This window comes from Oryx dammah, unplaced genomic scaffold (genome assembly GCF_014754425.2).
Source record: "Oryx dammah isolate SB20612 unplaced genomic scaffold, SCBI_Odam_1.1 HiC_scaffold_18, whole genome shotgun sequence".
In the NCBI taxonomy this organism is placed as follows: Eukaryota; Metazoa; Chordata; class Mammalia; order Artiodactyla; family Bovidae; genus Oryx; species Oryx dammah.
The window spans coordinates 85,511,504-85,527,261 of NW_024070202.1; the positions used below are offsets into that span (position 1 = coordinate 85,511,504).

Genomic DNA, 15,758 nt, shown 5'->3' on the forward strand with positions numbered 1-15,758 from the left:
AAAATACTGGAGTTTCAGCTTCGGCATCAATCCTTCCAATGAGTATTCAGGGTTGATTTCCCTTAAAATTGACTGGTTTGATCTCATCCTTGAGTATATATATATATATATATATGTGTGTGTGTGTGTGTGTGTGTGTATCCTCAGTAAAACTGAGTAAAGAAATTAAGTTGGCTGTGTGTGCAAAACAGATCAGTGGGAGGAGACAGGGGATGAGGAGAACAATTTATGCCTTCAAACAATGCTTTAGATCATTTGAACTTGTTCTGGGAATATAGTGGGAAGAAGGAAATTATTAGACAAAAAAGTCGTTTTGAGGGAAGAAGTAACAGAATTTGGAGACAAATTGGTCCTGGAGATACTGATTCACGTGTGAGAGGATCTGCCTTTTCTATGTGAAGCATGAGCTGAGCTTCCCCACAGGCTGGTGAAGATGCCACATCACAAAACTGAGAGCAAGAAAGATGGAGGGCCATGCTTACTACTTAAATATGTTTTCCAGTCTCTCCTAGTCCTTTTTCCTATGTAAAATGAGGTTAATGATGCTATAGATTTTGAAAAAGTTGTGAACAGCAGAGAGAAAAAAATGTGGAAAACACCTAGCACCTTCTGGCCTGGCACCTGGTAGGCACCCCTGAGTGCATGAGCCTAAGAATAGCTGTAATAATCACATATTGTAATAGAAAATAAGTGAGCTTCCAAGATGATATTGAAGACTGTCCATATGTGTTTCTAGGAGGTGGCTGGACACTGTCAATGTTTGTGCACATGAGGAAATAAGACCTCGAGACAAAGTCACTGGTAAATTACAGAAAGATAGGAAGTAGGGTCAGGTAAGGCAACGTGGCAGTTGGCAGTATTGTTTCAAAAGGAGGCGGCTCCATTTGCCACAGAAGATTCAGTGGTGTGTTCATTTCTCTTTGTTTTACCTCCCTTGACTCACACGCAGGTGTGGGAGTTGAAACAAAAAGATCTTGTAGCATGCTGCTTAAGATTCCCCTCATATAAGATTTGGTTCTCAGCCCATTTTCTGTCAGCCTTCCTGAGATAGGAAAGCAGTGCATAAAAATTCTCAGGCTTGCAGTGAACTCTCCTGAGCTCCAGACGGGAATTTACAGCTGCCTGTAGACACTTCCATCTGCATGTCCTGCAGGCATGTCCAAAACAGCATGTCCCAAACCAAATTAATTACCTTCCCACACACTGGTCCCCCCCTCCAGTGTTCTGTCTAGGTTAATGCCATAGCCAATTTCCCAGGTACAAAATCTAGACATTTCAGTTCTCTCCCTTCTCATCTCATACCCCACAAGATCAGTCTGCTGTCATCTTTGTGGATTCGCACTTTTGTCATTTGTGCTCTGCACTACGTTTTTTGACTTTCATTGCCCAAGTGAGGTTTACAGCAATCAGCCTGGCCCTCTCCAGAGGCTTCATGTCCAACTCTTTGAGGCCCCATGGACTGTAGCCTGCCGGGCTCCTCTGTCTATAGAAGTTTCCAGACAATACTGGAGTGGGTTGCCATTTCCTATTCCAGGGGATCTTCCTGACCCAGGGATCAAAATTGCAACTATTGTGCCTCCTGCCTTGGCAGGCAGATTCTTTACCACTGCTCCATCTGGTGGCAGATGAGTTCTTTACCCCTTAGTGTCACTGGGAAGCCCTTCAAGAGACTTCAGTCTCCTGCACCTCCAAAGTACTCCTTAATGGACACCAGCGAAATGATGGCCCACCCCACAGAGCAGTGTAATGGAGGTACCTGTGCCCCTGTTCCCAGCTTCTCAAGTGGCTAACCCAGTTAAATTCCCCAAGCACAAATCACTTCTCTTTCTGTTAATACTTCAGTAACTCACCACTGAGTTCACAGAACGAAGTCCCCAAACCCAAATTTCTCCCATTTCCTTTTCCCACGGACTTCCCTCGTAGCTCAGTTGGTAAAGAATCTGCCTGTAGTGCAGGAGACCTGGGTTTGATTCAGGATTGGGAAGCTCCCCTGGAGAAGGAAATGGCAACCCATTCCAGTATTCTTGCCTGGGAAATCCCATAGACAGAGGAGCCCGGCGGGCTACAGTCCATGGGGTCACAAGGATTGGACACAACTTGGCATCTAAACCACTACCACCTTTCCAATGATATCTCTTCAAGCTTTCTATGCTCCATCTATGTACCTTGAATGGCAGGCCCTGTCCTTCAAACAGTGTAACTATTTCCCCCCCAACACTGTCAACACCATCTCCACCTCTTAAAATTTTTTATGACCTGGACATCTTTTCTTATCTTCTGTATTGGAGTATATCTAATTAACAATGTTGCGATCATTTCCGGTGGATAGCAAAGGGTTTCATCTATGCATATAAGGCCACCTTCTTCATCTCGTATTCTTAAGCAGGGCCCCATTAGCTGAGTATTCTTCTATTATTCTCATTGGTGGCTATTACAACCAGATTTTACAATGTAAGAGGACAGATACCATCTCTTATTGTCATCTCTGAATCTCCAGGACATTTTGAATTGACTATTTACCAGTATGAAAATAATCTTTATTTCTTACTCTAAGAAATACTGATTTTTTTTAACAAAATAAAGCTTTTAAAAATAGCAAAGAAACAGCTATTTGTTTGCAATGTGCCCAAAGAGTGAATTCCCTCAGCTCCACTGTATTAAATACACTTTTTAAAGTCCATTGCAGTTTTCTTATTCCAGGTGCACTGCAACCATAAGAAGCCTTTGTGGTCTACTGCTATAAATGTCATTTGGCCCCATTAAGCAGTGTATAAGTGGACGAGGTGATTGTCTAAATTTATGTTGAGTAGTCGTGAGAGTATTAAGTCAGGTAATACATCAAAAATTTATAAATTAACTTTATATATTTTGTTGTTGTTGCTGTTTTTAACTGAGCTCAACAGAACGTATGCTTGTTCTTTCTGTGACTGTAAGATATTTCAAAAGAGAAGTAGCTAAATTAGACTAACAGTAAAATTTAGTAGCTGAATAATTCAAATAATACAGCTGTCTTAATTATTTGGCATTTTAGGTGACAGTATGGGAAGTTGAGGTGTTGAAAAAATTAGAAAAAGGGATACTTATGTTTTTGTTTTTTAAAATGTTTTAATATTTTGGACCACACTATGCAGTATGTGTGCTTCCCGGGTGGCGCTAGTGGTAAAGAACCTGCCAGCTAAGAGACGTAAGAGATGCAGTTTCAATGCCTGTGTTGGGAAGATCCCCTGGAGGAGGACATGGCAACCCCCTCCAATGTTCTTGCTTGAAGAATGCCACGGACAGAGGAGCCTGGGGGGCTACCGTCCATGACTGAAGTGACTTAGCACATATGTCCCTAACCCATAGTTCAAACCCATGTCTCCTGCAGTGGAAGTGTGGAGTCTTAACCACTGTACCACCAGGGAAGTCTTGGGGATGCCTGTGGTTCTGAGTGAGCAAGTTATCTACTCAATTTTTATTTAAATTATGGTAAAGATGATATTTATCAGTTGATTTCAAATATTGTATTCCTTAGGCTCATTTTTTTCAGAAAATTACTTTAAGAAACTGGTATATGAAAACATTGAGAAGGTAAATTTACATAAATGGGCATATTTTGTGTTATATCAGACAACTACATTATTTATCATTTAGCTCAAAAAGAAAACTTGAAAAGTAAATGGGCATCTTTTTGTCATTTTTCAGTGAAGATACATATTCTTACAGAGCAGCTTTGGGTTTTGGAGATAGTTATTATTACTTTATTCAACCATGTTGTCTCAGATTTTCCCCCTGGCTAATATTTTGAATGGTGAAAGTGATTATAAAGTATAAAAATTAGGCAAATTTTTACTCTTTAGAAAATATTTATTGACACATTTTAATTTCCTTTCTATTTTCTGAGAAATAAACATAATACACAAAATACAGTAAAATGCACTTTTCCCATTTCAAATAAATATAGTTTACTCTTGTAAAAAATTTAATAATCTGTGTAATTCACCACAGTATCTTAATCAGTGAAATAAGGCAAAGAAAACCTCTAGCTAAATTGTTACTTACTTTAAGATTCTCTTGGCTTTTTGCTAGAGAAAAGGAAAACTATTCTCTGTAGAATTATATTGAGACTTGGAGACTGCTGCTTCTAGTTTGGAGAAGGCAAAGATAAGTTCCTTTATACAGTGTTTAGTGTCAAAATGAGTCTCAGTTTGGCAGAAGGACAATATCCAGGTCTTTGCTGAATGAACTAAAGTTATAGGTAAACTTTTTCTGTTAATACTTCCTAGAAACTAGACTGCATTCTGAATTATAATGATTCCTTTGTATCACATGAGTAATTTTTCAAAATTAGTGGTTAAGTATTTAAGTGAACACTTATGTATGTAATATAAACCCAAGACAGAATGTTAAAGCTCTATTAACAGGAAAGGTTAAAATAATGGTGCTATACACTATGGATTTATCCTTTTCACAATTGTTATTCTTAATGTTATAAGAACTGAAATCTACTGAATTATACAGACTTAACACAGACTCATATACACATATATCCCTGATCAGTTTGAGACAATGTTATAGTTTGCTCTTGTAAGTAGTAAGAATATTTTTAGTAACCAGCAAAAATCACATTTAGGTAGTCACCAATCTTCAGAGTGTACTTATGTATAATCTATTTCTCCTCAAAAGAATATATCACCAAGTAATAAAAGTCATTAGTACTGTCTAACTTCCTATGTTAGCAGTTATTTGGAACTTTATATACTAGTAAGCTTATGGAAGTAAATCAAACTTGACTGTAGCTCCAACTCCACCTAGCATGTTTCGGCACATTTACATGGATGCAGAAATGCTGGTCAAACTCTGCCAAAGCATAAACCTCAAAGCATAACTGTGTTCAGTAAAAATCTTACACAGGCTATAAAGTGGGTATTAGATCTGTCCTCAGCATTACAAAAGGTATCACCTATTGTCCAGGTGGTGCTTTATCATATATGGAACTTTTCCCACTTCCTTTCAAAGAGTGGAACATTATGTGCTTGGGTATCCTTTTATGGCAACATTTTCATTTCTACACATTTCTGAAACAGTTAAGTTTGTGTTCAAAAAATTCACAAGTCCAGTAAAATAAATTTGTGGTTTCATTCTTTGACAGTCTCTATAATTCCTCCATCTCAAAATGTGTGTTAAAGCTGTTCGCCATGGATGTGTGTTCAAAGATCCTCGACAGGCTTGGTTTCAGCAGTTCCACTGAATGACAAGGCAGGTGCTGAGTGGTGTCATTCTTCAAGGCCATCATTTGGTCTGTCCCAGGCTCCCGTCTGTCGTAGTAGAGAGCCCAGAGCAGAGTAATGGTGAGTATCATGGCCAGGATCTGTGTCACTCCAATGGAGATGCCTAGAAACCTCAGCACCTGCAGCTGTTTGGTTCCTCTCAAAAAAGAATACATTTTCTTCCCACAACCCTGTAAAAGAAATAATATGCTCAATATTCCTCTGACTGTGTTACAGAAGATCAAAATAGTGGAAAAAAAAAATCATCCATCAGTTAGTGGAACCAAACAACTTGAATTACAAACTTTTAAGACAGTGACTCTCAATAGGGAACCCCTGTGAGCCACTGGATGGGAGATAGAGGTGTGCATTCTTTGAAAATAAATTTTAATTATTAAAATAACTGCCTTCTTGTTTCCTTCCCCAGATTCTATAAATAACTCAACTAAATCAAGGAAACCAAGGCTACTGAGCCAGCCTATTGTTAATTTGTTCATTATAGTAGAGGAGAGGAATACATAATACATAACTCTTAAATTTCCAAAGACACTTATAAGTAACTATACCCTAATAAGTCATTACTTTTAAGAAATAAAAATCACGTAAAACTAGTCACAGACACATTTCAGTAACTACCTTTTCTGGTATACCACGTAATGCAAATTAACAGCAAAACATTTGCAAAGTTTTATCAATTTCACCAAAAGTGAAGTTAAAATATTTATAAGTAATACTATTGATACTTAACACTGCTTTAATAAAATAACTTCTCTAGTCATCCTACCTAGTTAATGCACACACACACACACAGTGAGAAACCAAAACAGATGACACAGACAATCACTGACATTCAAGTATTTTTCAAAGAGTTCCACTCAGGTAATTCATCAGAACCCATTCGCACTTATGCTTATATGTAATTCTAACATCCTTATATGACACCATATAGATCATGAACTTCAGAGCCAGAATTCTGAATTCAAATCCCTGCTCTGCTATTTATAAGCTTTGTGACTTTGGCCATGTTACTTAATCTCTCTGTGATTCAGTTTTCTTGTATGAAAACATGAATGATAATAGGGCCAGCCTGTTTGTGATCTTGGGAAAATTAAAGGAACAAACACAATTGAACACCTAGAATGGGATCTCATATACAGTAAGAACTCAGTGGGGATCAGATTTATCTGGTATATCAGCCCACAGAAGATTAGAAAGCACAAATTAAAAGAGATGCAGAATCTATGAAAAGCAGGTATCAATGGACAAGTATGAGTACAACACTTTTTTAGAGAATAAAACACCAAAAGCATGGCATTGTGTTCCCGCTGAGTACTGATGAAATAATCCTTGCCCACCTGTAACAGCGAAGGTGGAGGTCACTGTTTCTCAAGACAGTGAAGTAACTGTCCAAAATGATGTTTGCCACTGAGACTTTAGATCATGACTCTCCTCATGAAGCAAAGAAATCTTTAACATAGTTTGGAAAGAGGTGCACCAAAACCACTTAAAAAGGTTTAGCTTCAGACATTTGGAAATTAACATCATTGCTAAGTAATGCAGCACAGATCATCATATCCATCTCCAAAGAAATTGATATAAAATGGCTTTGTATGCATGGTTTAGTTGACTCCTCAACTATGTTTTCAGTACTTAGTACAAAAATAGATCTTTAATGAATAAAAAACAATTAAAATAAATTCCACAATTAAAGGTAAACTAATCAAGAAATGCATATGCTAATAATACAATCCTGTGAAATAAGTCAATTATTATTTGATTTTTACCTTTTCAGCAGTCTCTGGTGCTTAATTTTACCCATATAGTTCTTCCCATTGGCATGTAAAGATCGCCCATCCCTTTAGACTAACTCACTCTAAGCTGAATAACTATGCAGAAAAGGTAATACTTTTTAATCTGTGATTAAAACAAAACAGAAATCAACTGTGCTTCATACTCTGGCATTCAGTAAAGTCTGTTTCAATTTTATTTTAAATAGCCACATATACCAAAACAAAGATACAGTAAATTATATTATCTAGGATATTTGGGAATGTGATATATTAGATAACAGTGAATGTTCCAGAGTGGGAGGGGAACTGAGAAGTCAAAAAGTTCACCTTTTTAATTTGTAAAAATATGGCTAAAAAGCACTTCTAGAGTAACATCCACAAAACTGGCAGAAAAAGGACCTCTGAATAGCCTCTCCCCCATTCAACTTTTTTTTGAACTCTGGAAATTAACCAAATGCTTGCAGCAATCTGAGGAACATGTATTCAAGAGAAGCACCTGAATCTCAGTAAGAACAGCAAGCTTTGTGGCATTTTAATTTGCTTTACTCCCATACCCCTTCCCCAGCTCTACAGGAGCCTTGAAAATAAACAGCCCACAATTATGGTAAAAATCAGTGGTCTGGCAGCCACCAAAGGCAACAGAAAAGGGTTGGAGCTCCTTCAAAGACCCACTGTCAGAGAACTGTCATTATTTGTCCTATCTGGTGGTTCCCTGAAAGAGCTCACTAGCAAAGCTGTCTTTGACTTGACTTGCAGTTCAACCTGGGCAACAGTCTTTTCCCTCTGGGGAGTATTTGTCAAAAGCATTCACAGGTAACTGCTCAACACTGAGGCTGCCTGAGGCAGTGGATAATAGTTGCACACAATGGGCTAGTCAAAAGCCAAAGGGGAAAAACTGGAGAATGTGAAGTCCTTTGTGGTTTTGGCAAAGCTCTGACATATTTGCGGGGATCTAGAAAGTTACACATGTGAGTATGGTTATGCTCAATCCCAGGACTGTGCACATGTTCAAGAAAGAACTAAGAAGGCCCTAAGATCTCACCTCTGGCTAATATTGATTGAGGCTCTATGCTTCCTCAGCAAAGTCTGGAAGACTTATTGGTTCTGGGAATCTAAGGAAACCTCAGTGGCTACACAAGAAAATGCAATAAAATATTAAGGCAATCTAGGCTGTCATGAATGGGTTTGGATCCCAGTGAAAAAAGCTTTTCAGTTCCCCCCAAAAAAGTGGACATAGGATTGTATCATTACGGCTCATAGTCAGGACCTGGCCTCCTTAGAGATCACTGGACTAGAAGATTATCTCCATGTCAAGGAGGGTAAAGGTGGTTTATTCAAAGCAAAGGTCCTAGTTAGACTCCCCAATTTTTAATAAATAAATCAGCCCTATTACTTCCTCATTTAGTTTACAAAGATAAATCCCAAACTAGACAGAATGTAAGTATTTAGTTTAGTACTTTGTCATCAGAATTTATTAAATTATACCTTGTCCTTCTTTATCTAAAACCCCTCAAAAAGTGATGTTATCTACAGACTCTTTAAAATAAATAAAACCAATTGCCATCTCTAGGTACTTCAACTTATATCTAAATACCACACCAGACTACCAAATTCTGCCATGCTGCACTATATTAACCTGTGCCCTTACATATTATTTTCCACTGAAGTGTATTTCAATGATATTGAAAAATACCATAACAAATTACTCTATAAAATTTTTGAAAAATAATATTGAAGGTATTTTCCTAGGTATTTTAGAGTGGTAGATATAAAACTGCACTTGAGCAAATACTTTAGAATTTTGCTCCCTTTGAAAAACTAGAATACATGCCCTCCAAACATTAAAATGATCCAGACGATTATGTGTCATTTCACCTGGGCTTTCAGAAAGCTCAAGGACAAACATGAAACACAACCACAGTAATCCCATTTGCCTTCACATCAAGCATGTCCAATTACTCTTTCTTTAATCCTGGCTTTCCACTGCTATTTATGTATTTTTCCCTTCCAGTTTTATTGAGTTATAATTCACACAGCACTGTGTAAGTTTAGGGCATACAACATAATAATTTGACTTACATGTATCATGAAATGATTATTACAATAAGTTTACTGAATATCCATCATCTCATATAGATACAAAAGAAAAGAAAGAGAAGAAACAGTTTTACATTTAAGAGTTGTAATGAGAGCTCTTAGGATTTACTCTTTTATATATAACACATAACAATGTTAATTATATTAATCATATTCTACATTACTTCTCTAGGACTTATTTAGCTTTATCCAATAAATAAATCTTATTTTTATTATTCATCCATTGTGCCTTTTTGTTGTATGTTGCATTAAATCATTTAATAAAAAAGATACAAGGTGTAAACATATAAATAAAGCAAAAATCTCCCTACATTGCATATAATTTAATATTTCTTTGGTAATTCAGCAGGCACTGTAAAAACTGGCAGCCTATTAGGTATCATGCTGAATTTCAGAGAATTGCTTACACCATTGCTTAAAGTTAAGGATTAACTTTCCAAATGAATATTCTTCTTCTTGAAAAGAGAGTATTTTTTTCAGATTTCTGTGTACAATATGATTGTCTGCCTCAGCCACTCTCTGAATTCTTCATAGAAACAACTCCAGGGTTTATGGCCTATTCTGCAACACTCTCTTCAAAGTAGTTCAGTCTCAATACAAGTTGTGAGCTTATTTTGAGCCAGCCAAATAATCATGAATAAGGTTCACACTTTTCAGTGTAAAGTTGGATTTTTTTGTTGAAAAGCAAGACACTAAGTCTAGAGAAGAAAAAACAGAAATGTGTCTCTATATAATCTATTGTACTATTCACAGATATTTAGTTGCAAAAACAAACACTGTTGAGTGTTTGCTGTTGAGTGAGACAAAAAAGGAAACAGAAATGTTAGAGTTCAAAACTGCATTCCATTTCACAAAGAGTCTTTTACTCACAATAGGAAAGAACTAAATTGCATTTATTTGCTTTTCTCAAAATAAAATACTGAGTTGATTTACCTTGAATATGTTTTCTTCCTAAATAAAGCCATGTTAGCACTGCATTAATAACCTCAGATAATTCAAAGGTATGGAATAAGACAAGCTGGCTAATCTACTTTGCTTGCTGCAATGTTAAAATTCTGGTCAACTGTAAATAACAACACTACCTTTTTATCAGAGAGAAATCACTAATCCCTATATTTCCTGGAATCTATCTGAAAGCATGTCAAGATGCCTTACTTCACTTGAGGAAATTATACACTTGAAATTATTCTCTGATCAAGCTCCAAAATGAGTTTCTAAAAATAGAAGAACTCCTGTGGCTTTTCAGTACTCAATATTCACAGGCCACATCAAAAAATTAGGCAGACTTCTAATGTGCTTATGAAGATAAAGTATAAATAAAATCTAGGTGCCAATACATGCCAGTATTGATATCTTCATAACTGATTTGTCATAATAAACATAACTCCCAAGTTTGAGATGACAGTGTTAACTATCAGGTACAAATAAGTAACATTCAGGCCTATTTATTTTAAAATTGGAAAACTGAGTGATAGGAGTTCATGAGTTCATGAGCTTTAAAGAAGTTGGAGCAGAAGTTCTCCACTGATAATCATAAGCTCTGCAGGAAAATAAACCTGTCCTTAAAAAAAGTTAAACAGCAAGTAATAAAATTCACTACAGGATTTTCTGTTCTGTTAAGACTAAAGTTACTCAAACCCATACACAGGAAATGCAGTAGAAAAAGTCTTCATGTATCTCAAAAAAAACCCCACAGACCCTTGTATCTCATTTCATCTTCACAAGATCCCCAGTAGAGATGAAGAATCCTAAGTTTAAAAGGCTACATTTATTGAACATCTGTCATTTTTACCAAAAATATGAGGGTGAAAGAGGAGAGTGAAAAAGCTATCTTAAAGCTCAACGTTATAAAAACTCAGATTATGGCATCCACTCCCATCACTTCATGGCTAATAGAAGGGGGGAAAGTGAAAGCAGTGAAAGATTTTATTTTCTTGGGCTCCAAAAACACTGTAGATGGTGACTGCAGCCATGAAATTAAAAGACGCTTGGCTCCTTGCAAGGAAAGCTATGACAAAGCTAGACAGCATGTTGAAAAGCAGAAACATCAGTTTGTGACAAAGATCAGTATAGTCAAAGTTATGGTTTTTCCAACAGTCATGTACAGATGTGAGAGTTGAACCATAAAAATGGCTGAGTGATGAAGAATGGATGCTTTTGAATTGTGGTGCTGGAGAAGACTCTTCAGAGTCCCTTGGACAGCAAGGAGATCCAACCAGTCAATCCTAAAGGAAATCAACCCTGAATATTTATTGGAAGGACTGACACTGAAGTTCCAGTATTTTGGCCACCTGATGTGAAGAGTCCACTCACTCGAAAAAGACCCTGATGCTGGGAAAGGATGAAGACCAGAGGAAAAGGGAACTACAGAGGATGAGATGGGTAGACAGCATCGCTGACTCAATGCACATGATTCCAAGCAAACTCCAGGAGACAGTGAAGGACAGAGGAGCCTGGTGTGCTATTAGTCCATGGGGTTGCAAAGAGTCAGACACGACTTGGAGACTGAACAAGTGTCAGAAAACCCAGAAGGTGGTATTCTCCCTAGGAAGGTGAGGTGCAGGGGCAGATGTTCACTGTCTGAGCAGAAAATGTATAAATACAAACCGCTCATTAGACGTCATCTCTCTCTGGGCCCTTTTGTCCACCTAAATGTTTGTCCTTAAGAACTGGAAAGATGTGAAAACAAAATGAGAAACCACATGAAGTCCCCAATACCTTGGTCTAAAATCTACCTTCAGCCAACACAATAGAACTAGAAAATGCATATTTTCCTCCCATTACTAGCAAAATTTAGGGCAATTTAGTTAGTTAAAAATCTAATCACAGGTAGCTATTTTTTCTATTTACCCTAATAAATGTTAATAAAATTCCTGTTATTATTGTCATTAGCTACCACCATGCATTGAAGATTTGTGTTTATTTCATGTCAAGTGATTTGCAAGGGTTTATTAAGTAGCTTAATTTATTTTTTTAAATTATAATGAGGCAGATACTACTATTATCTCATTTAATGGATAAAGAACTTAAAGTTTAGAAGTGAAAAAAATCTACAAACACTCAGCTTGCTCCTCACCATGTACTCCACATCTTGAAATTTTAGTGACTAATACAAGTATGGGCTTTGGAATCAAATAGATCTGAGTTCAGTCACTGACTAAGCTCTCTGAAACTGGACTAGGGCACTGAACCTCATTGTGCCTCACCTTTCTTATCTGTAAAATGGATATAATGATACAGCACCTTCAAATAAATGTTATAGGGCTTATATATACATTTATATAATGTATATAAAATGCTTGCTCAGAGAGTTCTATATGTGACTCTATTTGAAAAACCCTATGTGTCCTTTTCAATCCCTAATTTACTTTAACTCTCAGCTATTACTGTAGTATATATTACAAACAGGCACTATTTGAAGGGTTATAAACATGCTAATTCACTCACATGAGATGGGTATTCTGGTTATCTTCCTTTTAAAGGCAATAAAAATGAAGCACAGAGAGGTTATTTTGGAGCCTAGCCTAAACATCTGAACCATGCTTCCTCACTAAGGAAAGCTCATTCCTAGAATCCTCTCCTCCCTTGGCTTTCAGGAGACTGCTTTCCATTTCTTTTCTACCTACCACAGGTGTCTTCTCTGTCTTTAAATATTGCCACTCCCCAGCTTCTGTCCTTTGCTGCATATATTATGCCATCTCTTTGTGTAGATTTACCTCCTCCTATGAATTTATTGCCTCCTACATATTGATACTTTGAACTGTGGTGTTGGAGAAGACTCTTGAGAGTCCCTTGGACTGCAAGGAGATCCAACCAGTCCATTCGGAAGGAGATCAGCCCTGGGATTTCTTTGGAGGGAATGATGCTAAAGCTGAAACTCCAGTACTTTGGCCACCTCATGCGAAGAGTTGACTCATTGGAAAAGACTCTGATGCTGGGAGGGATTGGGGGCAGGAGGAGAAGGGGACGACAGAGGATGAGATGGCTGGATGGCATCACTGACTCGATGGACATGAGTTTGAGTGAACTCCAGGAGATGGTGATGGACAGGGAGCCCTGTCAAGCTGCAATTCATGGGGTCGCAAAGAGTCGGACACGACTGAGCAACTGAACTGACTGACTGACATATCGATAACACCTGGAAACTGTTAAGACATCCCACTTGCCCTAGTGTGTTCTCCACTCTCCCTAGCATAGCATTTTCTACAGGAACATAGCCTCCTATCCAGAGACCACACTTACCAGCCTTCTTTGCTGCTAAGCAGAGTCTTGTAAGCCAAGCGAATGTGTGCAGGGGTGCGGAGGGCGGAGCTTCATGCACTGAATGTTCCCCTTCCTACTTCCTCCTCCTCCCCACTACTGCCACTTGAGGAAAATAGGAGCAATCGTGGAAGACAAATGTTTAAAAAAGTGACACTGTCAAACTACCCAAGACCCCTGGGCAAACCTGTACCATAGGGCTGCCTGGCAGCCTGGACCAGCTGACTGCTCTATGAGAGAGAAACAGAGTTCTACCTCATCCAAGCCATTGTATTTGGAGCTAGCACTTTCCTAAAGAGGGCACACAAAACCCAGATCTCTGGCTGAATTCTGTCTCCTGAGCTTCATACTTGCAGTGGGTTTCTGCACACGGAAGACCTGACGGGAACCTTAAGCTCAGCATTTCCAAAATGGAGCTAATCGAATCCTACAGCTCTTCTCCACAAATGACCTCTTCATCTCTCCAGAGTCCAAGTCAATGTCAAGCATCCTTGTCCTTGCAGCTTCCCTGTCACTCACGCCCCACACCCAGCCCGGTCACCGTTCCATTCATTCTCTCCCTTTAAATATCTTTCACATTATTCCCTCCTCGCCCTCCTCAATGGCACACCTGAACGCCAGCCCTTATAATCACTCACATGAATTACCTGCACAGTTCCCTACCTGATTCCCTTCTCACCCAATCAAGACACAATCCTCACCTCCACTCAGACTCTGCAAAGCCAACCTAATGATTTTTTTAAAGCATAATTTTAAAATTGTTACTTTGTGAGGTACTTTCTCAGGTCGAAATATTATTATAGCTTTCTATATCGTTACCTTCTAAAGGCAAAATTTGCAAGTCTCTACTAATAAAGCACAGGAGGAAAAGTAAGTTGTTTGAATAGTGAATAAGTAACAGGAAACTCGCCAGTGACTGTACCGAGACAGAGAGAGAAAGGAAAGAAGGCATTTGTATACCCGAAGCAAAACCGGCAGAACAGTTCAAGACCTGATTAGATCAAGCAAAGCTTGAAGATAAAAGGGATTTCCACCCCCACCAAGCCCAAACTGGTCCTGCAAGGCTTGGATGATAAAACAGCTATCACCCCAGGTCCCAGTCAACCCGATCCCTGCCAGCAGTTAATGGAGGAGATAATGAAGTCAGCAGAGAGGCATGAGGGAGTGTCTTTGCCTTTATATAAAGGACCCCTGAGAATGGAACTTCTTGGGGATATTCCATCTAAATAACCACAGAACTTGAAAAGCTTCCTACCGTTCACCATTCAGGCAATTCCATGTGTGTTTATCTGAAAATGGCATATCATCATTAATAAATCAGCATCCCATAACCATTCTGTCCTCAGCTTTGCTTTCCTAACAATGCCTCAAATTGGTGAATTTGTTTCTTTTCATCTGGCAACTACTCACAGACTTCAGGATAAAATACATGCATTAACAGGACATATAGGGCTTTTCATAAGTCAGCACTTGCTCTGTCCAGCCCTCCCCATGCCCCCTGCACCCACTGGGCTGTCCTGCTTCTAGCTCTAATTCTGCACCATTGCCTCTGCTTGAAAAGTCCTTTAGGGACCCAAGCCACCCAACTGTTTTTCGGCAACCGGCTAACATTCACTTAGCCTTTAATAAGACTGGAGACCCAGTATCTACTACCCGCTCTGTGTGTTCTCACCGCACAACTCCATTATAAAGACAGTGGCAATGAAGAACTGCCCACCAGTGTCAGGCTTCTTCCCACGCCTCAGGTCAGGATCACCTCCTTCCCGCCTCTTTTTCTAGCCACTAACAGGAGGATCATTCCTTCACAGATTTAACCAATTTCACAGTAATGCAACTGGATGGTACCTGGCCAAGGTTCTAAGCTGTTACCTCTTCCTTCCTGCTTTGGGCTCCTTTTTTCAACAATTGTCCCTAATTTTGTTTGTCTGGGGCATGGCAATTTACTTGGTCCTGAGAAGAATCCCACTAGCAGCACAACAGCAGGATCAGCTGGGAAAAAATTAATCCATCCCATACCTAGGTAGAGCTTGCCAGAAGGCCACACCCCCATTCCCCACCCCATCCTTTTGTACCCACAACACTGTCATCTTTCTTCCTCTGGTTCAGAAGTGCTGACATAATATTTATGTGTGTAGGATGCTGTGTGTGAAAATCATAAAATTAAACTTCTATTAGTCAAACCAGACACAGTACTGACTCACCTTTCTAATTCTAACAAAAATGTTGACAGAAGAAGAGTATTAACAAAAAGAGTTGAGGGCTGAGATTACTGCCCCTCCCCAGAAAAAAATGTACATAGATTATAAAATGAGTATCATTTTCAAGGACAGCAGGGTGCAAAGAAGACGGGTGGGGCCAGGAC

At 38.6% G+C, this 15,758-nt stretch overlaps 1 protein-coding gene across 2 annotated transcripts in view; it reads right to left on the reverse strand.

The window, feature by feature from the left end:
- Positions 1-4,048: 4,048 nt before the first annotated feature.
- The window catches only part of TSPAN12 (tetraspanin 12), a 66,558-nt gene continuing 54,848 nt past the window's right edge, over positions 4,049-15,758 (reverse strand). For both annotated transcript variants that reach the window (XM_040259510.1, XM_040259511.1), the window contains one exon: positions 4,049-5,440. In XM_040259510.1, the coding sequence (XP_040115444.1) occupies positions 5,135-5,440 (306 nt within the window). In that variant the 3' untranslated portion in view covers positions 4,049-5,134. The remainder of the gene's footprint in view (positions 5,441-15,758) is intronic.